This window comes from Xyrauchen texanus, chromosome 5, assembly GCF_025860055.1.
Source record: "Xyrauchen texanus isolate HMW12.3.18 chromosome 5, RBS_HiC_50CHRs, whole genome shotgun sequence".
Classification (NCBI taxonomy): Eukaryota; Metazoa; Chordata; class Actinopteri; order Cypriniformes; family Catostomidae; genus Xyrauchen; species Xyrauchen texanus.
In genome coordinates, this window is record NC_068280.1 from 9595166 (window position 1) to 9621898 (window position 26733).

Here is a 26733-nt window from a genome sequence, read left to right on the forward strand (position 1 = left end):
TGAAATTGGCTTTTTTGAAAACAAACGGAGTAGCTGAGGGGGAACTTAGGATCTGGTTCAGCTGAAGAATATAACAATTAATAAAGAGGATAATTTAAGCATAAAAATGTTGAGGCTAATGCGATTAACATAAGGCATTTTAACTTTCAGGGAATGCTTTTGAAAATTAGCACTTATTGAAGTGTCTCAAGCTCACCAATTTGTTAATAGAGTCTTGAATCATTGTGTAGGTGTCATCTCTGAGTTCAAGTTTCTCAGTCATTGTGACATTGTTGATTTCAAATCCAAAGTTGAGAGCGTAGGAGTTATTAGAAATTCCTTAAAAATTATATAAAACAAGAATTAGTGTTATTTGTGGGTGGTATACATACAGTGTAATAGCGAGCCCAAAGTGAAGAGTAAAACTAACCCTGAAAGGTGACATTCACAAAGCTCACAGGATCACTCAGGCCTTTAGTTGTGACAGCTTGTTTGGTTCTGAGACGTGATTCAAGTTGAGAGTTTGCCAACTCTAGAACTTTACTCTCACTTGGTATGGGACCCAGCGTGACGAACACGAGCCGAATGTAAATAATCGCCTTCCCAACCCTGCAAAAGAGGGTAAATCAGAAACATTTAGAGACAGATAAAGAAAACTATTGCCTTTTACAAAATGATACTTAAATCATAAGTCTTACAAAGTCAGTGGAGAATTTGTGTTTGTCACTGGAGTTTTGGTTGTGGTTAGGCCTGTAAAGTAAAGATTTATGAAGGAGAATCATGCTTTAAATATTTGGTGTTTGTAGAGTGAGACAATGTAAACATAGATATAATGTTTAAGTAATGTACATACCCCCCGGTATATGAAGCTTTTTTAAGAAGCTGACTGGTTGTATGTGATCTCCATCCTGGAAGGTGTATTCCATAGTGCCCTCAATCACGTTTAATGTGCTCCTACAGAAAAAACAATAAAGATATCTACCTTCATTCCATATGTACAAAACAAGGCATATTATTAATAAGCTTATATGCTATATCTGTTAAAAAGATTTTTAAGTCATATTGCATCTTACATGTATTTGGAGGAATTGGGTTTGAAATCCTGACTGCCAGGCTCATTCAAAAGAGTGTTCAGCTGCAGGTAAAAAAACAAACCATTAAAAAAAACAAGATTTCATTGTACCCAAACTAATTTCTTGGGCTACTTGACAATGCTTACTGCATTATTTGTGATATCCTGCACTTCCTGGTAGGTGTTGCTTCTTAGTGCTGGGTCCTCTGACATGCTGATTTTACTCAAATTAAATGTAAGGATGATGGCATAGGAGGTTTCTGAGATTTCTGTAGACAAAAATTTCCATTTGAATCCACCAAAGGCATTTATCACTGGTTTAAAGATTAACATTTTAAACATTTAAAATGAAGTTGATTAATCTTACTCTCATAGATGACATTCCCCAGCTTCACTGATTCGTTGAGCTGTGATGCTCTGGAGTTCAGAAGAGTGCTGATAACACTTAGGACCAGAGCTTCACTTGGGACTGGAGATGAGGAGTTGAACAGCAGTTTGCTTGTCACCAGTGCAGAGCCAGATCTGCAAAATGCACCATTTTTGTTTAATACAATGTAGGGGGTTTGGGAAACAAAATTAAGACTCTATGACTGATTCTAAGTTTCTGAAAGGAAAAATCAAAACTTACACATGGTTTAGAGGAGTCACAGGGAAGCTGCTTGTTGTTAGTGGAGACACAGTTGTAGTGTTCAAACCTGCAATACAATTCAGAGGAAAACAATACAATTACCATGATTTAGAGCAGGGTTTCTTCACTTTCAAGAATTCAAACATTCTAATGGCTGAATATGATTCAAATGGAGGTACCCATCAGCATACCAAGCTCATTTAGATATCTGACTGGTTTTATGACATCTCCATCCTCGAAGGTATATTCCACAATGCCCTCAATATGGTTTAGTGTGGTCCTGCAAGAATGGCATAAGATATTATTAATGCGCTTCAGTTCATACATTCAAAACTGTTTTCTTAAGATATTTAGGAAAAAATATTTTTATGTGTGGCATTTTTAATGTCTAGAAATATTTTGGTGAATAAACAGCTTTTTGTCTAGAAATATTTTGGTAAATAAACAGCTTTATGTAAATAAATGGGATTCAGTTGCAGAAGTCAGTTTGCAACTTACATGAAATTGGAGGACTTGGGTTCAAAAAGTTGATTTTCCGGCTCATTCAGAAGAGTGTTCAGCTGCAGGGGAAAGCAAACCACTTATCACACTCTGGGCAAGATTTGCAATGAACCCTTACTTTTATTGGGTACATTTTGAATGCTTACCGCATTATTGATAAGATCCTGCACTTGCTGGTAGGTCTTGCTTCTGAGCTCAGGGTCCTCTGGAATACTGATGTTGATTAGGTTAAAGGTAAAGGTGACCGCATAGCAGGTTTCTGAGATTTCTGTTTGAAAATATGTTTAAAAAAAATTGGATTGTGCCAATACTTGACATTCAAAACTGGTTGACATCTTCATATTTCAAAATCGTTTTATTTGAAAATGATGCCACTTACTCTCATAGCTCACATTCACCACCTTCACTGATTCGTTGAGCTGTGATGCTCTGGAGTTCAGAAGAGTGCTGATAACATTGAGGACCAGAGCTTCACTTGGGACTGGAGATGAGGAGTTGAACAGCAGTTTGCTTGTCACCAGTGCAGAGCCAGATCTGCTAAAAGCACAATTTAATTTAATACAATGTAGGGGGTTTGGAACAAAATTAATACTCTATGACTGATTCTAATTTTCTGAAAGGAAAAATCAAAACTTACCCTTGATTTAGAGGAGTCACAGGGAAGCTGCTTGTTGTCAGTGGAGACACAGTTGTAGTGTTCAAACCTGCAATACAATTCAGAGGAAAACAATACAATTACCGTGATTTAGAGCAGGGTTTCTTCACTTTCAAGAATTCAAACATTCTAATGGCTGAATATGATTCAAATGGAGGTACCCATCAGCATACCAAGCTCATTTAGATATCTGACTGGTTTTATGACATCTCCATCCTCGAAGGTATATTCCACAATGCCCTCAATATGGTTTAGTGTGGTCCTGCAAGAATGGCATAAGATATATTTATTAATGCGCTTCTGTTCATACATTCAAAACCGTATTCTTAAGATATTTAGGAAAAAGTATTTTTATGTGTGGCATTTTCAATGTCTAGAAATATTTTGGTGAATAAACAGCTTTTTGTCTAGAAATATTTTGGTGAATAAACAGCTTTTTGTCAAGAAATATTTTGGTGAATAAACAGCTTTTTGTCTAGAAATATTTTGGTGAATAAACAGCTTTTTGTCTAGAAATATTTTGGTGAATAAACAGTTAATTGTAAATAAATTGGATTCAGTTGCAGAAGTCAGTTTGCAACTTACGTGAAATTGGATGACTTGGGTACAAAAAGTTGATTTTCAGGCTCATTCAGAAGAGTGTTCAGCTGCAGGGGAAAAGCAAACCACTTATCACACTCTGGGCAAGATTTGCAATGAGCCCTTACTTTTATTGGGTACATTTTGAATGCTTACCGCATTATTGATAAGATCCTGCAGTTGCTGGTAGGTCTTGCTTCTGAGCTCAGGGTCCTCTGGAATGCTGATGTTGATTAGGTTAAATGTAAAGGTGACCGCATAGCAGGTTTCCGAGATTTCTGTTTGAAAACATATTAAAAAAAAAAATTTAATTGTACCAATACTTGACATTCAAAACTGGTTGACATCTTCATATTTCAAAATCGTTTTATTTAAAAATGATGCCACTTACTCTCATAGCTCACATCCACCACCTTCACTGATTCGTTGAGCTGTGATGCTCTGGAGTTCAGAAGAGTGCTGATAACACTGAGGACCAGAGCTTCACTTGGGACTGGAGATGAGGAGTTGAACAGCAGTTTGCTTGTCACCAGTGCAGAGCCAGATCTGCTAAAAGCACAATTTAATTTAATACAATGTAGGGGTTTGGAACAAAATTAATACTCTATGACTGATTCTAATTTTCTGAAAGGAAAAATCAAAACTTACCCTTGGTTTAGAGGAGTCACAGGGAAGCTGCTTGTTGTCAGTGGAGACACAGTTGTAGTGTTCAAACCTGCAATACAATTCAGAGGAAAACAATACAATTACCGTGATTTAGAGCAGGGTTTCTTCACTTTCAAGAATTCAAACATTCTAATGGCTGAATATGATTCAAATGGAGGTACCCATCAGCATACCAAGCTCATTTAGATATCTGACTGGTTTTATGACATCTCCATCCTCGAAGGTATATTCCACAATGCCCTCAATATGGTTTAGTGTGGTCCTGCAAGAATGGCATAAGATATATTTATTAATGCGCTTCTGTTCATACATTCAAAACCGTATTCTTAAGATATTTAGGAAAAAGTATTTTTATTAGTGGCATTTTCAATGTCTAGAAATATTTTGGTGAATAAACAGCTTTTTGTCTAGAAATATTTTGGTGAATAAACAGCTAATTGTAAATAAATTGGATTCAGTTGCAGAATTCAGTTTGCAACTTACGTGAAATTGGATGATTTGGGAACAAAAAGTTGACTTTCTGGCTCATTCAGAAGAGTGTTCAGCTGCAGGGGAAAAGCAAACCACTTATCACACTCTGGGCAAGATTTGCAATGAGCCCTTACTTTTATTGGGTACATTTTGAATGCTTACCGCATTATTGATAAGATCCTGCACTTGCTGGTAGGTCTTGCTTCTGAGCTCAGGGTCCTCTGGAATGCTGATGTTCATTAGGTTAAATGTAAAGGTGACCGCATAGCAGGTTTCTGAGATTTCTGTTTGAAAACATATAAAAAAAAAAAATTGGATTGTACCAATACTTGACATTCAAAACTGGTTGACATCTTCATATTTCAAAATCGTTTTATTTGAAAATGATGCCACTTACTCTCATAGCTCACATTCACCACCTTCACTGATTCGTTGAGCTGTGATGCTCTGGAGTTCAGAAGAGTGCTGATAACACTGAGGACCAGAGCTTCACTTGGGACTGGAGATGAGGAGTTGAACAGCAGTTTGCTTGTCACCAGTGCAGAGACAGATCTGCAAAAAGCACAATTTAATTTAATACAATGTAGGGGGTTTGGAACAAAATTAATACTCTATGACTGATTCTAATTTTCTGAAAGGAAAAATCAAAACTTACCCTTGGTTTAGAGGAGTCACAGGGAAGCTGCTTGTTGTCACTGGAGACACAGTTGTAGTGTTCAAACCTGCAATACAATTCAGAGGAAAACAATACAATTACCGTGATTTAGAGCAGGGTTTCTTCACTTTCAAGAATTCAAACATTCTAATGGCTGAATATGATTCAAATGGAGGTACCCATCAGCATACCAAGCTCATTTAGATATCTGACTGGTTTTATGACATCTCCATCCTCGAAGGTATATTCCACAATGCCCTCAATATGGTTTAGTGTGGTCCTGCAAGAATGGCATAAGATATATTTATTAATGCGCTTCTGTTCATACATTCAAAACCGTATTCTTAAGATATTTAGGAAAAAGTATTTTCATGTGTGGCATTTTCAATGTCTAGAAATATTTTGGTGAATAAACAGCTAATTGTAAATAAATTGGATTCAGTTGCAGAATTCAGTTTGCAACTTACGTGAAATTGGATGACTTGGGTACAAAAAGTTGACTTTCCGGCTCATTCAGAAGAGTGTTCAGCTGCAGGGGAAAAGCAAACCACTTATCACACTCTGGGCAAGATTTGCAATGAGCCCTTACTTTTATTGGATACATTTTGAATGCTTACCGCATTATTGATAAGATCCTGCACTTGCTGGTAGGTCTTACTTCTGAGCTCAGGGTCCTCTGGAATGCTGATGTTGATTAGGTTAAATGTAAAGGTGACCGCATAGCAGGTTTCCGAGATTTCTGTTTGAAAACATATAAGAAAAAAAAATTGGATTGTGCCAATACTTGACATTCAAAACTGGTTGACATCTTCATATTTCAAAATCGTTTTATTTGAAAATGATGCCACTTACTCTCATAGCTGACATTCACCACCTTCACTAATTCGTTGAGCTGTGATGCTCTGGAGTTCAGAAGAGTGCTGATAACACTGAGGACCAGAGCTTCACTTGGGACTGGAGATGAGGAGTTGAACAGCAGTTTGCTTGTCACCAGTGCAGAGCCAGATCTGCTAAAAGCACAATTTATTTTAATACAATGTAGGGGGTTTGGAACAAAATTAATACTCTATGACTGATTCTAATTTTCTGAAAGGAAAAATCAAAACTTACCCTTGGTTTAGAGGAGTCACAGGGAAGCTGCTTGTTGTCAGTGGAGACACAGTTGTAGTGTTCAAACCTGCAATACAATTCAGAGGAAAACAATACAATTACCGTGATTTAGAGCAGGGTGTCTTCACTTTCAATAATTCAATCATTCTAATGGCTGAATATGATTCAAATGGAGGTACCCATCAGCATACCAAGCTCATTTAGATATCTGACTGGTTTTATGACATCTCCATCCTCGAAGGTATATTCCACAATGCCCTCAATATGGTTTAGTGTGGTCCTGCAAGAATGGGATAAGATATATTTATTAATGCGCTTCTGTTCATACATTCAAAACCGTATTCTTAAGATATTTAGGAAAAAGTATTTTCATGTGTGGCATTTTCAATGTCTAGAAATATTTTGGTGAATAAACAGCTAATTGTAAATAAATTGGATTCAGTTGCAGAATTCAGTTTGCAACTTACGTGAAATTGGATGACTTGGGTACAAAAAGTTGACTTTCCGGCTCATTCAGAAGAGTGTTCAGCTGCAGGGGAAAAGCAAACCACTTATCACACTCTGGGCAAGATTTGCAATGAGCCCTTACGTTTATTGGGTACATTTTGAATGCTTACCGCATTATTGATAAGATCCTGCACTTGCTGGTAGGTCTTGCTTCTGAGCTCAGGGTCCTCTGGAATGCTGATGTTGATTAGGTTAAATGTAAAGGTGACCGCATAGCAGGTTTCCGAGATTTCTGTTTGAAAACATATAAAAAAAAAAAAATTGGATTGTGCCAATACTTGACATTCAAAACTGGTTGACATCTTCATATTTCAAAATCGTTTTATTTGAAAATGATGCCACTTACTCTCATAGCTCACATTCACCACCTTCACTGATTCGTTGAGCTGTGATGCTCTGGAGTTCAGAAGAGTGCTGATAACACTGAGGACCAGAGCTTCACTTGGGACTGGAGATGAGGAGTTGAACAGCAGTTTGCTTGTCACCAGTGCAGAGCCAGATCTGCAAAAAGCACAATTTAATTTAATACAATGTAGGGGGTTTGGAACAAAATTAATACTCTATGACTGATTCTAATTTTCTGAAAGGAAAAATCAAAACTTACCCTTGGTTTAGAGGAGTCACAGGGAAGCTGCTTGTTGTCAGTGGAGACACAGTTGTAGTGTTCAAACCTGCAATACAATTCAGAGGAAAACAATACAATTACCGTGATTTAGAGCAGGGTTTCTTCACTTTCAAGAATTCAATCATTCTAATGGCTGAATATGATTCAAATGGAGGTACCCATCAGCATACCAAGCTCATTTAGATATCTGACTGGTTTTATGACATCTCCATCCTCGAAGGTATATTCCACAATGCCCTCAATATGGTTTAGTGTGGTCCTGCAAGAATGGCATAAGATATATTTATTAATGCGCTTCTGTTCATACATTCAAAACCGTATTCTTAAGATATTTAGGAAAAAGTATTTTTATGTGTGGCATTTTAAATGTCTAGAAATATTTTGGTGAATAAACAGTTAATTGTAAATAAATTGGATTCAGTTGCAGAATTCAGTTTGCAACTTACGTGAAATTGGATGACTTGGGTACAAAAAGTTGACTTTCTGGCTCATTCAGAAGAGTGTTCAGCTGCAGGGGAAAAGCAAACCACTTATCACACTCTGGGCAAGATTTGCAATGAACCCTTACTTTTATTGGGTACATTTTGAATGCTTACCGCATTATTGATAAGATCCTGCACTTGCTGGTAGGTCTTGCTTCTGAGCTCAGGGTCCTCTGGAATGCTGATGTTGATTAGGTTAAATGTAAAGGTGACCGCATAGCAGGTTTCTGAGATTTCTGTTTGAAAACATATAAAAAAAAAAAATTGGATTGTGCCAATACTTGACATTCAAAACTGGTTGACATCTTCATATTTCAAAATCGTTTTATTTGAAAATGATGCCACTTACTCTCATAGCTCACATTCACCACCTTCACTGATTCATTGAGCTGTGATGCTCTGGAGTTCAGAAGAGTGCTGATAACACTGAGGACCAGAGCTTCACTTGGGACTGGAGATGAGGAGTTGAACAGCAGTTTGCTTGTCACCAGTGCAGAGCCAGATCTGCAAAAATCACAATTTAATTTAATACAATGTAGGGGGTTTGGAACAAAATTAATACTCTATGACTGATTCTAATTTTCTGAAAGGAAAAATCAAAACTTACCCTTGGTTTAGAGGAGTCACAGGGAAGCTGCTTGTTGTCAGTGGAGACACAGTTGTAGTGTTCAAACCTGCAATACAATTCAGAGGAAAACAATACAATTACCGTGATTTAGAGCAGGGTTTCTTCACTTTCAAGAATTCAAACATTCTAATGGCTGAATATGATTCAAATGGAGGTACCCATCAGCATACCAAGCTCATTTAGATATCTGACTGGTTTTATGACATCTCCATCCTCGAAGGTATATTCCACAATGCCCTCAATATGGTTTAGTGTGGTCCTGCAAGAATGGCATAAGATATATTTATTAATGCGCTTCTGTTCATACATTCAAAACCGTATTCTTAAGATATTTAGGAAAAAGTATTTTCATGTGTGGCATTTTCAATGTCTAGAAATATTTTGGTGAATAAACAGCTTTTTGTCTAGAAACATTTTGGTGAATAAACAGCTAATTGTAAATAAATTGGATTCAGTTGCAGAATTCAGTTTGCAACTTACGTGAAATTGGATGACTTGGGTACAAAAAGTTGACTTTCCGGCTCATTCAGAAGAGTGTTCAGCTGCAGGGGAAAAGCAAACCACTTATCACACTCTGGGCAAGATTTGCAATGAGCCCTTACGTTTATTGGGTACATTTTGAATGCTTACCGCATTATTGATAAGATCCTGCACTTGCTGGTAGGTCTTGCTTCTGAGCTCAGGGTCCTCTGGAATGCTGATGTTGATTAGGTTAAATGTAAAGGTGACCGCATAGCAGGTTTCTGAGATTTCTGTTTGAAAACATATAAAAAAAAAAATTGGATTGTGCCAATACTTGACATTCAAAACTGGTTGACATCTTCATATTTCAAAATCGTTTTATTTGAAAATGATGCCACTTACTCTCATAGCTCACATTCACCACCTTCACTGATTCATTGAGCTGTGATGCTCTGGAGTTCAGAAGAGTGCTGATAACACTGAGGACCAGAGCTTCACTTGGGACTGGAGATGAGGAGTTGAACAGCAGTTTGCTTGTCACCAGTGCAGAGCCAGATCTGCTAAAAGCACAATTTATTTTAATACAATGTAGGGGGTTTGGAACAAAATTAATACTCTATGACTGATTCTAATTTTCTGAAAGGAAAAATCAAAACTTACCCTTGGTTTAGAGGAGTCACAGGGAAGCTGCTTGTTGTCAGTGGAGACACAGTTGTAGTGTTCAAACCTGCAATACAATTCAGAGGAAAACAATACAATTACCGTGATTTAGAGCAGGGTTTCTTCACTTTCAAGAATTCAAACATTCTAATGGCTGAATATGATTCAAATGGAGGTACCCATCAGCATACCAAGCTCATTTAGATATCTGACTGGTTTTATGACATCTCCATCCTCGAAGGTATATTCCACAATGCCCTCAATATGGTTTAGTGTGGTCCTGCAAGAATGGCATAAGATATATTTATTAATGCGCTTCTGTTCATACATTCAAAACCGTATTCTTAAGATATTTAGGAAAAAGTATTTTTATGTGTGGCATTTTAAATGTCTAGAAATATTTTGGTGAATAAACAGCTTTTTGTCTAGAAATATTTTGGTGAATAAACAGTTAATTGTAAATAAATTGGATTCAGTTGCAGAATTCAGTTTGCAACTTACGTGAAATTGGATGACTTGGGTACAAAAAGTTGACTTTCTGGCTCATTCAGAAGAGTGTTCAGCTGCAGGGGAAAAGCAAACCACTTATCACACTCTGGGCAAGATTTGCAATGAACCCTTACGTTTATTGGGTACATTTTGAATGCTTACCGCATTATTGATAAGATCCTGCACTTGCTGGTAGGTCTTGCTTCTGAGCTCAGGGTCCTCTGGAATGCTGATGTTGATTAGGTTAAATGTAAAGGTGACCGCATAGCAGGTTTCTGAGATTTCTGTTTGAAAACATATTAAAAAAAAAATTGGATTGTGCCAATACTTGACATTCAAAACTGGTTGACATCTTCATATTTCAAAATCGTTTTATTTGAAAATGATGCCACTTACTCTCATAGCTCACATTCACCACCTTCACTGATTCGTTGAGCTGTGATGCTCTGGAGTTCAGAAGAGTGCTGATAACACTGAGGACCAGAGCTTCACTTGGGACTGGAGATGAGGAGTTGAACAGCAGTTTGCTTGTCACCAGTGCAGAGCCAGATCTGCTAAAAGCACAATTTATTTTAATACAATGTAGGGGGTTTGGAACAAAATTAATACTCTATGACTGATTCTAATTTTCTGAAAGGAAAAATCAAAACTTACCCTTGGTTTAGAGGAGTCACAGGGAAGCTGCTTGTTGTCAGTGGAGACACAGTTGTAGTGTTCAAACCTGCAATACAATTCAGAGGAAATCAATACAATTACCGTGATTTAGAGCAGGGTTTCTTCACTTTCAAGAATTCAAACATTCTAATGGCTGAATATGATTCAAATGGAGGTACCCATCAGCATACCAAGCTCATTTAGATATCTGACTGGTTTTATGACATCTCCATCCTCGAAGGTATATTCCACAATGCCCTCAATATGGTTTAGTGTGGTCCTGCAAGAATGGCATAAGATATATTTATTAATGCGCTTCTGTTCATACATTCAAAACCGTATTCTTAAGATATTTAGGAAAAAGTATTTTTATGTGTGGCATTTTAAATGTCTAGAAATATTTTGGTGAATAAACAGCTTTTTGTCTAGAAATATTTTGGTGAATAAACAGTTAATTGTAAATAAATTGGATTCAGTTGCAGAATTCAGTTTGCAACTTACGTGAAATTGGATGACTTGGGTACAAAAAGTTGACTTTCTAGCTCATTCAGAAGAGTGTTCAGCTGCAGGGGAAAAGCAAACCACTTATCACACTCTGGGCAAGATTTGCAATGAACCCTTACTTTTATTGGGTACATTTTGAATGCTTACCGCATTATTGATAAGATCCTGCACTTGCTGGTAGGTCTTGCTTCTGAGCTCAGGGTCCTCTGGAATGCTGATGTTGATTAGGTTAAATGTAAAGGTGACCGCATAGCAGGTTTCCGAGATTTCTGTTTGAAAACATATAAAAAAAAATTGGATTGTGCCAATACTTGACATTCAAAACTGGTTGACATCTTCATATTTCAAAATCTTTTTATTTGAAAATGATGCCACTTACTCTCATAGCTCACATTCACCACCTTCACTGATTCGTTGAGCTGTGATGCTCTGGAGTTCAGAAGAGTGCTGATAACACTGAGGACCAGAGCTTCACTTGGGACTGGAGATGAGGAGTTGAACAGCAGTTTGCTTGTCACCAGTGCAGAGCCAGATCTGCAAAAAGCACAATTTAATTTAATACAATGTAGGGGGTTGGAACAAAATTAATACTCTATGACTGATTCTAATTTTCTGAAAGGAAAAATCAAAACTTACCCTTGGTTTAGAGGAGTCACAGGGAAGCTGCTTGTTGTCAGTGGAGACACAGTTGTAGTGTTCAAACCTGCAATACAATTCAGAGGAAAACAATACAATTACCGTGATTTAGAGCAGGGTTTCTTCACTTTCAAGAATTCAAACATTCTAATGGCTGAATATGATTCAAATGGAGGTACCCATCAGCATACCAAGCTCATTTAGATATCTGACTGGTTTTATGACATCTCCATCCTCAAAGGTATATTCCACAATGCCCTCAATATGGTTTAGTGTGGTCCTGCAAGAATGGCATAAGATATATTTATTAATGCGCTTCTGTTCATACATTCAAAACCGTATTCTTAAGATATTTAGGAAAAAGTATTTTTATGTGTGGCATTTTCAATGTCTAGAAATATTTTGGTGAATAAACAGCTTTTTGTCTAGAAATATTTTGGTGAATAAACAGTTAATTGTAAATAAATTGGATTCAGTTGCAGAATTCAGTTTGCAACTTACGTGAAATTGGATGACTTGGGTACAAAAAGTTGACTTTCTGGCTCATTCAGAAGAGTGTTCAGCTGCAGGGGAAAAGCAAACCACTTATCACACTCTGGGCAAGATTTGCAATGAACCCTTACTTTTATTGGGTACATTTTGAATGCTTACCGCATTATTGATAAGATCCTGCACTTGCTGGTAGGTCTTGCTTCTGAGCTCAGGGTCCTCTGGAATGCTGATGTTGATTAGGTTAAATGTAAAGGTGACCGCATAGCAGGTTTCCGAGATTTCTGTTTGAAAACATATAAAAAAAAAAAAAAATTGGATTGTGCCAATACTTGACATTCAAAACTGGTTGACATCTTCATATTTCAAAATCTTTTTATTTGAAAATGATGCCACTTACTCTCATAGCTCACATTCACCACCTTCACTGATTCGTTGAGCTGTGATGCTCTGGAGTTCAGAAGAGTGCTGATAACACTGAGGACCAGAGCTTCACTTGGGACTGGAGATGAGGAGTTGAACAGCAGTTTGCTTGTCACCAGTGCAGAGCCAGATCTGCTAAAAGCACAATTTAATTTAATACAATGTAGGGGGTTTGGAACAAAATTAAGACTCTATGACTGATTCTAATTTTCTGAAAGGAAAAATCAAAACTTACCCTTGGTTTAGAGGAGTCACAGGGAAGCTGCTTGTTGTCAGTGGAGACACAGTTGTAGTGTTCAAACCTGCAATACAATTCAGAGGAAAACAATACAATTACCGTGATTTAGAGCAGGGTTTCTTCACTTTCAAGAATTCAAACATTCTAATGGCTGAATATGATTCAAATGGAGGTACCCATCAGCATACCAAGCTCATTTAGATATATGACTGGTTTTATGACATCTCCATCCTCGAAGGTATATTCCACAATGCCCTCAATATGGTTTAGTGTGGTCCTGCAAGAATGGCATAAGATATATTTATTAATGCGCTTCTGTTCATACATTCAAAACCGTATTCTTAAGATATTTAGGAAAAAGTATTTTTATGTGTGGCATTTTCAATGTCTAGAAATATTTTGGTGAATAAACAGCTTTTTGTCTAGAAATATTTTGGTGAATAAACAGTTAATTGTAAATAAATTGGATTCAGTTGCAGAATTCAGTTTGCAACTTACGTGAAATTGGATGACTTGGGTACAAAAAGTTGACTTTCCGGCTCATTCAGAAGAGTGTTCAGCTGCAGGGGAAAAGCAAACCACTTATCACACTCTGGGCAAGATTTGCAATGAACCCTTACGTTTATTGGGTACATTTTGAATGCTTACCGCATTATTGATAAGATCCTGCACTTGCTGGTAGGTCTTGCTTCTGAGCTCAGGGTCCTCTGGAATGCTGATGTTGATTAGGTTAAATGTAAAGGTGACCGCATAGCAGGTTTCCGAGATTTCTGTTTGAAAACATATTTAAAATTTTTTTGGATTGTGCCAATACTTGACATTCAAAATCTTTTTATTTGAAAATTATGCCACTTACTCTCATAGCTCACATTCACCACCTTCACTGATTCGTTGAGCTGTGATGCTGTGGAGTTCAGAAGAGTGCTGATAACATTGAGGACCAGAGCTTCACTTGGGACTGGAGATGAGGAGTTGAACAGCAGTTTGCCTGTCACCAGTGCTGAACCTGTTGAGATTGTTGAAGGTGAACTAGTTTTTGTAATGGTGTTCATGGCCACAGTTGCTGCTGGATTTGTAATATTCTGAGTTGTTTTGGTTGTACTTGGTGCTTTTGTTGTTTGAGCTTCTGATAATGTAGTTTCTGTTGCAGTCCTGGTGGTGTGAGTGAGAAGTGGCATTGTGGCTGGCAATATAGTGGATATGTTTTGAGATTTTGTACTCAGAGGTGTAGTCGTGTTTATTGATGTAGTTGTGGTTTTTGGTGAGGCAGGAGAAATTGATGAGTACAAAGGAATGGCAGTGGGGCTCACAGCTGTGAGTGTATGCTTTTCATCTGTTTTTGTAGGAGAAAGTGTAGATTTAAAAGTAAGCATAGTTGTGGGCGTCATGGTTGTGGTAGAAGTAGGGGTCGTCTCAGTAGTTATGGTTGTAGCTGTTGTTCTAGAGCTCATAGGAACAGCTGTGGTTGGTTGAGATGTAACTTTAGATTCTGAAGTTGTAAGTGTTGTTGCTGAGGATGTAGGCATAATGCTGGGTTTCAATGTTATATCAGCTTCAGTGGTTTTAGGTGTATGAGCTTCAGTTGTGTTTGCTGTAAATGGCATTAGTATTGGAGCGTTAGTTGTAATTGTTGGAGGTGCAGTTGTAGTTACTGAGGATGTTGGCATGGTGGTGGGGGTCAGAGTTGTCATTGGAGAAGCACCAGTTGTTGTTGTTGAAGATGGTGTAGTTCTTGGAGCAGTACTTATTGCTGGCAGTGCAGTTTTATTTACTGAGGACAGAGGTGTGATTGTGGGGGTCACAGTTGTTGTTGAAGATGGAGATTTTGAATATGCAGTTGAAGTAGCTAATGAAGTAGACATTGTTGTGAGGGTCAAAGTGTTTGAAGAAGTTAGTGTTGCTGCATTTGGAGCAGTAGTTGTTGTTTGAGGTGCAGTTGGGGTTAATGAGGACATAGAAATTGTTGTAGGGGTTACAACTGTGAGTGTAGAGGCTTCACTTGTTAGTGTGGAAATAGATGAGGTTGTTGGAAGTGCTGTTGTAGATGCTGAGGATGTAAGCAAGGTTTTAGGGAGCATAATTGTGGTTGTAAAACCTACAGCGGGTGTTGTTGAATATGTTGTTGTTTCTTTAGTAGTAGTTGTTTTAGATACATTTGCAGTGTTTGAGGATGTAGGAATGGTTGATTGGGCCACAGTAGATTTAGTTAGAGATGGGGGTGCAGTTGTAGTTGCTGATAATGTAAGTTTTGTTGTGGAGGTCACAGTTGTTGATGTAGAAGCTTCAGTGGATGTTGTTGAAGATAGTGTTGTGTTTTGAGATGTTTTTAGAGGTGTAGTTGTTGTTGTTGAGGGCATGGCTGTTGCAGTCACAGTGGGGGCCACTTTTGTCATTGTAGTAACTTTAGTCGCTATTGTTGATGGTGTTGTGAATGGAGAAGCAGTTATGGTTGTTGCAGGTGCAATTGTAGTTGCTGAGGATGTAGGTGTCATTGTTGGTGTCAAAGGTGTCGCAGAAAACTCAGTGGATGTTAAAGGTGAAGTTGTGGTTGTTGAAAGTGTGGTTGTAATTGTTGATGATCTTGGGATGGTTGTTTGGGTCACAGTTGAGGTTGTCGAGGATGTTGTGATTGGAGCTTTAGATGAGGTTGGAAGTGCTGTTGTAGTTGCTGAGGATGTCAACATCATTGTTGGTGTCGTATTTGTTATCGGAATATCAGTGGTTTTTGTTGATGTTTGTTGTGTTGTTGGAGGTGCACTCATAGTTGCTGAAGATGTAGATATGGATGTGGGGGCCACAGATGTCATTGTAGAAAATTCAGTGGTTGTTGGTGTGATTAGAGAAGTTGTTGTAGTTGTTGGTGCTCTTGTTGCTGAAGATGTAGGCATTGTTGTTGTAGAAACTTCAGTGATTGTTGCTGATGGTGGAATTGTTGTTGGATAAGTAGTTGTGGTTGTCGGAGGTTTAGTTGTAGTTGCTGAAGACGTAGACATGATTGTTGGGGTCACAGATATTGTTGTTGTAGGTGCAGCTGTAGTTGTTGAAGATATAGGCACTGTTGTGGGATTCATTGTTGTAATTGTTGAAACTTCTGTGGTACTTGTTGAATATGGCATAATTGTTGGAGTGGTAGATGTTGTTGGAGGTGCAATTGTAGTTGGTGAGGATGTAGGCATGGTTGTTTGGGTCATAATTGTTGTCAAAACACCAGTGGTTTTTGTTGATGGTTGTTGTGTTGTTGGAGCAGTAGCTGTTGTTTGAGGTGCACTCAAAGTTGCTGAAGATGTGGATATGGATGTGGGTGCCACAGTTGCCGTTGTAGAAAATTCAGTGGTTGATGATGATGGTGTTGCAATTTGAGATGTAGTAGAGGTCATTGGAAATGCAGTTATATTTGCCGAGGATATAGTCATGGTTGTTGGGGTCATAGTGGTGTTTGTTGAAGGTGAATTTGAAGTAGCTGAAGATGTAGTTGTTTTTAAGGGATTCAATGGTGTCATTGTAGAAAATTCAGTGGTTGTTGATGGTGTTGGTATTGGAGAAGTCGTTGTTGTTTGAGGTGCAGTTGTAGTTTCCAAGGATGTGGTCATGGTTGTTGGTGTCACAGTTATGGTTGTTGAAGGTGAAAATGTAGTTGCTGATGATGTAGTTGTTGTTGTAGGGGTTATTGTTGTCACCAATGGAAATTCAGTGGCTGTTGAAGGTGTTGTAATTGGAGTAGTAGTTGTTGTTGTTGGAGGTGCAGTTGCAGTTACCATGGATGTGGCCATGGTTGTTGGTGTCACAGATATAGTTGTTGAATGTGCAGCTGTTGTTGTTGAAGATGTAGGCATTGTTGTGGGATTCATAGCTGTTGTTGAAATATCTGTGGTACTTGTTGAACTTTGTGTTGTTGGAACAGTAGATGTTATTGAAGGTGTAGTTGTAGTTGCTGAGGATGATGAAGAAATGTCAGTGGTTGTTTTTGATGATGGAGTTGTGGTTGGAGAAGTAGTTTTGGTTGTTGGAGGTGCAGTTGTAGTTGCTGAGGATGTAGGCATGGCTGTGTGTGTCACAGTTATTGTTGTTGAATGATCAGCTGTCATTGTTGAAGATGTAGGCATTGTTGTGGGATTCATAGTTGTTGTTGAAACGTTTGTGGTACTTGTTGAATATGATGTTGTTGGAACAGTAGATGTTATTGGAGGTGTAGTTGTAGTTGCTGAGGATGTAGGCATGGTTGTTTGGGTCATTGTTGTTGTTGATTCTTCAGTGGTTGTCGATGATGTTTTTGTGAATTCAGATATATTTGTGATTGTTGAATTTGCAGTTGTAGATGCTGAATATGTAGTTGTATTTGTAGGGGTCATTGTAGACACTGTAATAAATTCAGTGGTTGTTGATGGTGTTGTGATTGGAGAAGTCATTATTGTTGGAGGTGCAGTTGTAGTTTCCAAGGATGTCATCATGGTTGTTGGTGTCACATTTATGGTTGTTGAAGGTGAAGTTGCTGAAGATGCAGTTGATGATGTAGGGGTCATTGTTCTCATTGTAGTAAATTCAGTGGTTGTTGATGATGTTGTGATTGGAGAAGCCGTCGTTGTTGGAGGTGCAATTGTAGTTGTGATTGGAGTAGTCATTGTTGTTTGAGGTGAAGTTGTAGTTTCCAAGGATGTGGTCATAGAGGTTGGTGTCACAGTTATGATTGATGGAGGTGAAGTTGTAGTCATTTTTGTAGGGGTCATTGTTGTCACTGTTGTAAATTCAGTTGTTGTTGATGATGTTGTGATTGGAGAAGTCATCGTTGTTTGAGGTGCAGTTGTAGTTTCCATGGATGTGATTGTAGTTGTTTTTGTAGGGGTCATTATTGTCACTGTAGTAAATTCAGGGGTTATTGATGGTGTTGTGATTGGAGTAGTCGTCGTTGTTGGAGGTGAAGTCATAGTTTCCATGGATGTGGTTATGTTTGTTGAAGGTAAAGTTGTAGGGATCATTGTTGTTAGTGTAGTCAATTCAGTGGTTGTTGATGGTGTTGTGATTGGAGTTGTTGTTGGAGGTGCCGTTGTAGTATCCAAGGATGTGTTCATGGAGGTTGGTGTCACAGATATGGTTGATGAAGGTGTAGTTGTAGTCATTGTTTTAGGGGTCATTGTTGTCACTGTAGTAAATTCAGTGGTTGTTGATGGTGTTGTGATTGGAGAAGTCGTTGTTGTTGGAGGCGCTGTTGTAGTTTCCAAGGATGTGGTCATGGAGGTTGGTGTCACAGTTATGGTTGATGAAGGTGAAGTTGTAATCACTGTAGTAAATTCAGTGGTTGTTGATGATGTTGTGATTGGAGAAGTCGTCGTTGTTGGAGGTGCAGTTGTAGTTGTGATTGGAGTAGTCATTGTTGTTTGAGGTGAAGTTGTAGTTTCCAAGGATGTGGTCATGGAGTTTGGTGTCACAGTTATAGTTGTTGAAGGTGAAATTTTAGTTGTTGTAGGGGTCATTGTTGTCACTGTTGTAAATTCAGTGGTTGTTGATGGTGTTGTGATTGGAGAAGTCATCGTTGTTTGAGGTGCAGTTGTAGTTTCAATGGATGTGATCATGGTTGTTGGTGTCACAGTTATAGTTGTTGAAGGTGAAATTTTAGTTGTTGTAGGGGTCATTGTTGTCACTGTAGTAAATTCAGTGGTCGTTGTTGGAGGCGCAGTTGTAGTTGTGATTGGAATAGTCGTTGTTGTTGGATGTGCTGTTGTAGTTTCCAAGGATGTGGTCATGGAGGTTGGTGTCACAGTTATGGTTGTTGAAGGTGAAATTGTAGTAGTTGTTGTTGTAGGAGTCATTGTTGTCACTGTAGTAAATTCAGGGGTCGTTGTTGGAGGTGCAGTTGTAGTTGTGATTGGAGTAGTCGTTGTTGTTGGAGGTGCAGTTGTAGTTTCCATGGATGTACTCATGGTTGTTGAAGGTGAAGTTGTCACTGTAGTAAATTCAGTGGTTGTTGATGGTGTTGTGATTGGAGTAGACGTCGTTGAAGTTTCCAAGGATGTGGTCATGGAGATTGGTGTCACAGTTATTTTTGATGGAAGTGAAGTTGTAGTCATTGTTGTAGGGGTCATTGTTGTCACTGTTGTAAATTCAGTGGTTGTTGATGGTGTTGTGATTGGAACAGTTGTTGTTGTTGGAGGCGCTGTTGTAGTTTCCAAGGATGTGGTCATGGAGGTTGGTGTTACAGTTATGGTTGATGAAGGTGAAGTTGTAGTCACTGTAGTAAATTCAGCGGTTGTTGATGATGTTGTGATTGGAGAAGTCGTCGTTGTTGGAGGTGCAGTTGTATTTGTGATTGGAGTAGTCATTGTTGTTTGAGGTTCAGTTGTAGTTTCCAAGGACGTGGTCATGGAAGTTGGTGTCACAGTTATGGTTGATGAAGGTGTAGTCATTTTTGTAGGGGTCATTGTTGACACTGTAATAAATTCGGTGGTTGTTGATGGTGTTGTGATTGGAGTAGTTGTTGTTGTTGGAGGTGCCGTTGTAGTTTCCAAGGATGTGATCATGGTTGTTGGTGTCACAGTTATAGTTGTTGAAGGTGAAATTGTAGGTTTTGTTGTAGGGGTTATTGTTGTCACTGTAATAAATTCAGTGGTTGTTGATGGTATTGTGATTGGAGAAGTTGTAGTTTCCATGGATGTGGTCATGGTTGTTGAAGGTGAAGCTGTCACTGTAGTAAATTCAGTGGTCATTGATGGTGTTGTGATTGGAGGTGCCGTTGTTGTTGGAGGTGCAGTGGTAATTGTGATTGGAGTAGTCGTCGTTGTTGTTGGAGGTGCCGTTGTAGTTTCCAAGGATGTGGTCATAGAGGTTGGTGTCACAGTTATGGTTGATGAAGGTGAAGTTGTAGTCATTGTTGTAGGGGTCATTGTTGTCACTGTAGTAAATTCAGTGGTTGTTGATGGTGTTGTTGTTAGAGGTGATGTCGTAGTTTCCATGGATGTGGTCATGGTTGTTGGTGTCACAGTTATAGTTGTTGAAGGGGTCATTGTTGAAGGTGAAATTGTAGTTGTTGTTGTAGGGGACGATGTTGTCACTGTAGTAAATTCAGTGGTTGTTGATGATGTTGTGATTGGAGAAGTCATTGTTGTTGGAGGTGCAGATGTAGTTTCCATGGATGTGGTCATGGTTGTTGGTGTAACAGTTATGGTTGATGAAGGTGAAGTTGTAGTCACTGTAGTAAATTCAGTGGTTGTTGCTGATGTTGGAGGTGCAGTCGTAGTTTCCATGGATGTGGTCATGGTTGTTGAAGGTGAAATTGTAGCTGATGTTGTAGGGGTCATTGTTGTCACTGTAGTAAATTCAGTAGTTGTTGATGATGATGTTGTTTGAGGTGCAGTTGTAGTTTCCATGGATGTGATCATGGAGGTTGGTGTCACAGATATGGTTGATGAAGGTGAAGTTGTAGTCACTGTAGTAAATTCAGTGGTTGTTGATGGTGTTGTTGTTGGAGGTGCAGTCGTAGTTTCCATGGATGTGGTCATTGTTGTTGGTGTCACAGTTATGGTTGATGAAGGTGAAGTTGTAGTCACTGTAGTAAATTCAGTGGTCGTTGATGATGTTGTTATTGGAGAAGTCGTCGTTGTTGGAGGTGCAGTTGTAGTTGTTATTGGAGTAGTTGTTGTTGTTTCCAAGGATGTGGTCATGGAGGTTGGTGTCACAGTTATGGTTGATGAAGGTGAAGTTGTAGTCATTGTTGTAGGGGTCATTGTTGTCACTGTAGTAAATTCAGTGGTTGTTGATGGTGTTGTTGTTTGAGTTGCAGTCGTAGTTTCCATGGATGTGGTCGTGGTTGTTGGTGTCACAGTTATAGTTGTTGAAGGGGACATTGTTGATGGTGAAATTGTAGTTGTTGTTGTAGGGGACATTGTTGTCACTGTAGTAAATGTAGTGGTCGTTGTTTTTGGAGGTGCAGTCATAGTTTCCATGGATGTGGTCATGGTTGTTGTTGTAGTAGGGGTCATTGTTGCCACTGTAGTAAATTCAGTGGTTGTTGATTGTGTGGTTGGAGGTGCAGTTGTAGTTTCCAAGGATGTGGTCATGGAGGTTGGTGTCACAGTTATGGTTGATGAAGGTGAAGTTGTAGTCATTGTTGTAGGGGTCATTGTTGTCACTGTAGTAAATTCAGTGGTTGTTGATGGTGTTGTTGTTGGAGGTGCAGTCGTAGTTTCCATGGATGTGGTCATGGTTGTTGGTGTCACAGTTATAGTTGTTGAAGGGGTCATTGTTGAAGGTGAAATTGTAGTTGTTGTTGTAGGGGACATTGTTTTCACTGTAGTAAATTCAGTGGTTGTTGATGATGTTGTGATTGGAGAAGTCATTGTTGTTGGAGGTGCAGTCGTAGTTTCCATGGATGTGGTCATGGTTGTTGGTGTCACAGTTATGGTTGTTGAAGGTGAACTTGTAGTTGTTGTTGTAGGGGATATTGTTGTCACTGTAGTAATTTCAGTGGCTGTTGATGGTGTTGTGATTGGAGAAGTTGTTGTTGGAGATGCTGTCGTAGTTTCCATGGATGTGGTCATGGTTGTTGGTGTCACAGTTATGGTTGTTGAAGGTGAAGTTGTAGAGATCATTGTTGTGACTGTGTTAAATTCAGTGGTTGTTGATGGTGTTGTGATTGGAATTGTTGTTGGAGGTGCCATTGTAGTTTCCAAGGATGTGGTCATGGAGGTTGGTGTCACAGTTATTTTTGATGAAGGTGAAGTTGTAGGGTTCATTGTTGTCACTGTTGTAAATTCAGTGGTTGTTGATTGTGTTGTGATTGGAGAAGTCGTTGTTGTTGGAGGTACAGTCGTAGTTTCCATGGATGTGGTCATGGTTGTTGAAGGTGAAGTTTTAGGGGTCATTGTTGTCACTGTAGTAAATTCAGTGGTTGTTGATGGTGTTGTGATTGGAGTTGTTGTTGGAGGTGCCGTTGTAGTTTCCAGGGATGTGGTCATGGAGGTTGGTGTCACAGTTATAGTTGATGAAGGTGAAGTTGTAGTCACTGTAGTAAATTCAGTGGTTGTTGATGGTGTTGTGATTGGAGAAGTTGTTGTTGTTGGAGGTGCAGTCGTAGTTTCCATGGATGTGGTCATGGTTGTTGGTGTCACAGTTATAGTTGTTGAAGGTGAAATTGTAGTTGTTGTTGTAGGGGTCATTGTTGTCACTGTAGTAAATTCAGTGGTTGTTGATTGTGTTGTGATTGGAGTTGTTGTTGGAGGTGCAGTTGTAGTTTCCAAGGATGTGGTCATGGAGGTTGGTGTCACAGTTATGGTTGTTGAAGGTGAAGTTGTAGTCATTGTTGTAGGGGTCATTGTTGTCACTGTAGAAAATTCAGTGGTTGTTGATGGTGTTGTGATTTGAGAAGACATTGTTGTTGGAGGTGCAGTCGTAGTTTCCATGGATGTGGTCATGGTTGTTGGTGTAACAGTTATAGTTGTTGAAGGTGAACTTGTAGTTGTTGTTGTAGGGGACATTGTTGTCACTGTAGTAATTTCAGTGGTTGTTGTTGTTAGAGGTGCTGTCGTAGTTTCCATGGATGTGGTCATGGTTGTTGGTGTCACAGTTATGATTGTTGAAGGTGAAGTTGTAGGGGTCATTGTTGTCACTGTAGTAAATTCAGCGGTTGTTGATGGTGTTGTGATTGGAGTTGTTGTTGGAGGTTCTGTTGTAGTTTCCAGGGATGTGGTCATGGAGGATGGTGTCACAGTTATGGTTGATGAAGGTGAAGTTGTAGGGTTCATTGTTGTCACTGTTGTAAATTCAGTGGTTGTTGATTGTGTTGTGATTGGAGATGTTGTTGTTGTTGGAGGTTCAGTTGTAGTTTCCAAGGATGTGGTCATGGTTGATGAAGGTGAAGTTGTAGTCACTGTAGTAAATTCAGTGGTTGTTGATTGTGTTGTGATTGGAGAAGTCGTTGTTGTTGGAGGTTCAGTTGTAGTTTCCAAGGATGTGGTCATGGTTGTTGAAGGTGAAGTTGTAGGGGTCATTGTTGTCACTGTAGTAAATTCAGTGGTTGTTGATGGTGTTGTGATTGGAGTTGTTGTTGGAGGTTCTGTTGTAGTTTCCAGGGATGTGGTCATGGTTGTTGAAGGTGAAGTTGTAGGGGTCATTGTTGTCATTGTAGTAAATTCAGAGGTTGTTGATGGTGTTGTGATTGGAGTTGTTGTTAGAGGTGCCATTGTAGTTTCCAGGGATGTGGTCATGGAGGTTGGTGTCACAGTTATTGTTGATGAAGGTGAAGTTGTAGTCACTGTAGTAAATTCAGTGGTTGTTGATGATGTTGTTATTGGAGAAGTCATCGTTGTTGTTGGAGGTGCAGTCGTAGTTTCCATGGATGTGGTCATGGTTGTTGAAGGTGAAGTTCTAGGGGTCATTTTTGTCACTGTAGTAAATTCAGTGGTTGTTGTTGGAGGTGCCGTTGTAGTTTCCAGGGATGTGGTCATGGAGGTTGGTGTCACAGTTATAGTTGATGAAGGTGAAGTTGTAGTCACTGTAGTAAATTCAATGGTTGTTGATTGTGTTGTGATTGGAGAAGTCGTCGTTGTTGGAGGTGAAGTTGTAGTTGTGATTGGAGTAGTCGTAGTTTCCAAGGATGTGGTCATAGAGGTTGGTGTCACAGCTATGGTTGATGAAGGTGAAGTTGTAGTCATTGTTGGAGGAGTCATTGTTGTCACTGTAGTAAATTCAGTGGTTGTTGATGGTGTTGATGTTGGAGGTGCAGTCGTAGTTTCCATGGATGTGGACATGGTTGTTGGTGTCACAGTTATGGTTGTTGAAGGTGAAGTTGTAGTCACTGTAGTAAATTCAGTGGTTGTTGATGGTGTTGATATTGGAGAAGTCATTGTTGTTGGAGGTGCAGTCGTAGTTTCCATGGATGTGGTCATGGTTGTTGGTGCCACAGTTATGGTTGATGAAGGTGAAGTTGTAGTCACTGTAGTAAATTCAGTCGTTGTTGCTGATGTTGTGATTGGAGAAGTCGTTGTTGTTGGAGGTGCAGTCGTAGTTTCCATGGATGTGGTCATGGTTGTTGAAGGTGAAATTTTAGTTGTTGTTGTAGGGGTCATTGTTGTCACTGTAGTAAATTCAGTGGTTGTTGATTGTGTTGTGATTGGAGAAGTCATTGTTGTTGGATGTGCAGTTGTAGTTTCCATGGATGTGGTCATGGTTGTTGGTGTCACAGTTATAGTTGTTGAAGGTGAACTTGTAGTTGTTGTTGTAGGGGACATTGTTGTCACTGTAGTAATTTCAGTGGTTGTTGATGGTGTTGTGATTGGAGATGTTGTTGGAGGTGCAGTTGTAGTTTCCAAGGATGTGGTCATGGTTGTTGAAGGTGAAGTTGTAGGAGTCATTGTTGTTACTGTAGTAAATTCAGTGGTTGTTGATGGTGTTGTGATTGGAGTTGTTGTTGGAGGTGCCGTTGTAGTTTCCAGGGATGTGGTCATGGAGGATGGTGTCACAGTTATGGTTGATGAAGGTGAAGTTGTAGGGTTCATTGTTGTCACTGTTGTAAATTCAGTGGTTGTTGATTGTGTTGTGATTGGAGATGTTGTTCTTGTTGGAGGTGCTGTCATAGTTTCCATGGATGTGGTCATGGTTGTTGGTGTCACAGTTATGGTTGATGAAGGTGAAGTTGTAGTCACTGTAGTAAATTCAGTTGTTGTTGCTGATGTTGTGATTGGAGAAGTCGTCGTTGTTGGAGGTGCAGTCGTAGTTTCCATGGATGTGGTCATGGTTGTTGGTGTCACAGTTATAGTTGATGAAGGTGAAGTTGTAGTCACTGTAGTAAATTCAGTGGTTGTTGATGGTGTTGTGATTGGAGTTGTTGTTGGAGGTGCCGTTGTAGTTTCCAGGGATGTGGTCATGGAGGTTGGTGTCACAGTTATAGTTGATGAAGGTGAAGTTGTAGTCACTGTAGTAAATTCAGTGGTTGTTGATTGTGTTGTGATTGGCGAAGTCGTCGTTGTTGGAGGTGAAGTTGTAGTTGTGATTGGAGTAGTCGTAGTTTCCAAGGATGTGGTCATGGAGGTTGGTGTCACAGTTATGGTTGATGAAGGTGACGTTGTAGTCATTGTTGGAGGAGTCATTGTTGTCACTGTAGTAAATTCAGTGGTTGTTGATGGTGTTGTTGTTGGAGGTGCAGTGGTAGTTTCCATGGATGTGGTCATGGTTGTTGGTGTCACAGTTATGGTTGTTGAAGGTGAAGTTGTAGTCATTGTTGTAGGGGTCATTGTTGTCACTGTAGTAAATTCAGTGGTTGTTGATGGTGTTGTTATTGGAGAAGTCATTGTTGTTGGAGGTGCAGTCGTAGTTTCCATGGATGTGGTCATGGTTGTTGGTGTCACAGTTATGGTTGATGAAGGTGAAGTTGTAGTCACTGTAGTAAATTCAGTCGTTGTTGCTGATGTTGTGATTGGAGAAGTCGTAGTTTCCATGGATGTGGTCATGGTTGTTGAAGGTGAAATTCTTGTTGTTGTTGTAGGGGTCATTGTTGTCACTGTAGTAAATTCAGTGGTTGTTGATGGTGTTGTTGGAGGTGCAGTTGTAGTTTCCATGGATGTTGTCATGGTTGTTGGTGTCACAGCTATGGTTGTTGAAGGTGAAGTTGTAGTCACTGTAGTAAATTCAGTGGTTGTTGTTGATGGTGTTGTTATTGGTGAAGTCGTAGTTTCCATGGATGTGGTCATGATTGTTGGTGTCACAGTTATGGTTGTTGAAGGGGACATTGTTGTCACTGTAGTAAATTCAGTGGTTGTTGATGATGTTGTTATTGGAGAAGTCGTCGTTGTTGGAGGTGAAGTTGTAGTTGTGATTGGAGTAGTCGTCGTTGTTGGAGGTGAAGTTGTAGTTGTGATTGGAGTAGTCGTCGTTGTTGGAGGTGCAGTTGTAGTTTCCATGGATGTGGTCATGGTTGTTGAAGGTGAAATTGTTGTTGTTGTTGTAGGGGTCATTGTTGTAAATTCAGTGGTTGTTGATTGTGTTGTGATTGGAGAAGTCATTGTTGTTGGAGGTGCAGTTGTAGTTTCCAAGGATGTGGTCATGGTTGTTGAAGGTGAAGTTGTAGGGGTCATTGTTGTCACTGTAGTAAATTCAGTGGTTGTTGATGGTGTTGTTGTTGGAGGTGCAGTCGTAGTTTCCATGGATGTTGTCATGGTTGTTGGTGTCACAGTTATGGTTGTTGAAGGTGAAGTTGTAGTCACTGTAGTAAATTCAGTGGTTGTTGTTGATGGTGTTGTTATTGGAGAAGTCATTGTTGTTGGAGGTGCAGTCGTAGTTTCCATGGATGTGGTCATGGTTGTTGGTGTCACAGTTATGGTTGATGAAGGTGAAGTTGTAGTCACTGTAGTAAATTCAGTCGTTGTTGCTGATGTTGTGATTGGAGAAGTCGTAGTTTCCATGGATGTGGTCATGGTTGTTGAAGGTGAAATTGTTGTTGTTGTTGTAGGAGTGATTGTTGTCACTGTAGTAAATTCAGTGGTTGTTGATGGTGTTGTTGTTGGAGGTGCAGTCGTAGTTTCCATGGATGTTGTCATGGTTGTTGGTGTCACAGTTATGGTTGTTGAAGGTGAAGTTGTAGTCACTGTAGTAAATTCAGTGGTTGTTGTTGATGGTGTTGTTATTGGAGAAGTCATT

The 26733-nt window shown here is 39.3% G+C and overlaps 1 protein-coding gene across 1 annotated transcript in view; it reads right to left on the reverse strand.

The window, feature by feature from the left end:
* Positions 1-4: 4 nt before the first annotated feature.
* Positions 5-26733, reverse strand: part of LOC127644111 (mucin-17-like) — a gene marked incomplete at its 3' end in the record, with an annotated part of 36704 nt that continues 9975 nt past the window's right edge. Inside the window, 55 exon segments of the mRNA XM_052127133.1 lie at positions 5-61; positions 197-318; positions 410-588; positions 678-729; positions 833-933; positions 1053-1114; positions 1199-1320; positions 1419-1573; positions 1680-1746; positions 1871-1959; positions 2178-2239; positions 2327-2448; positions 2560-2717; positions 2818-2884; positions 3009-3097; positions 3421-3482; positions 3571-3692; positions 3806-3963; positions 4063-4129; positions 4254-4342; positions 4564-4625; positions 4714-4835; positions 4949-5103; positions 5207-5273; positions 5386-5486; positions 5674-5735; positions 5824-5945; positions 6059-6216; positions 6317-6383; positions 6508-6596; positions 6784-6845; positions 6934-7055; positions 7170-7324; positions 7428-7494; positions 7619-7707; positions 7895-7956; positions 8045-8166; positions 8280-8434; positions 8538-8604; positions 8729-8817; positions 9039-9100; positions 9189-9310; positions 9423-9580; positions 9681-9747; positions 9872-9960; positions 10182-10243; positions 10332-10453; positions 10566-10723; positions 10824-10890; positions 11015-11103; positions 13612-13673; positions 13762-13883; positions 13970-20530; positions 20715-20836; positions 20986-26720. Coding sequence (XP_051983093.1) covers positions 5-61; positions 197-318; positions 410-588; positions 678-729; positions 833-933; positions 1053-1114; positions 1199-1320; positions 1419-1573; positions 1680-1746; positions 1871-1959; positions 2178-2239; positions 2327-2448; positions 2560-2717; positions 2818-2884; positions 3009-3097; positions 3421-3482; positions 3571-3692; positions 3806-3963; positions 4063-4129; positions 4254-4342; positions 4564-4625; positions 4714-4835; positions 4949-5103; positions 5207-5273; positions 5386-5486; positions 5674-5735; positions 5824-5945; positions 6059-6216; positions 6317-6383; positions 6508-6596; positions 6784-6845; positions 6934-7055; positions 7170-7324; positions 7428-7494; positions 7619-7707; positions 7895-7956; positions 8045-8166; positions 8280-8434; positions 8538-8604; positions 8729-8817; positions 9039-9100; positions 9189-9310; positions 9423-9580; positions 9681-9747; positions 9872-9960; positions 10182-10243; positions 10332-10453; positions 10566-10723; positions 10824-10890; positions 11015-11103; positions 13612-13673; positions 13762-13883; positions 13970-20530; positions 20715-20836; positions 20986-26720 — 17595 coding nt within the window.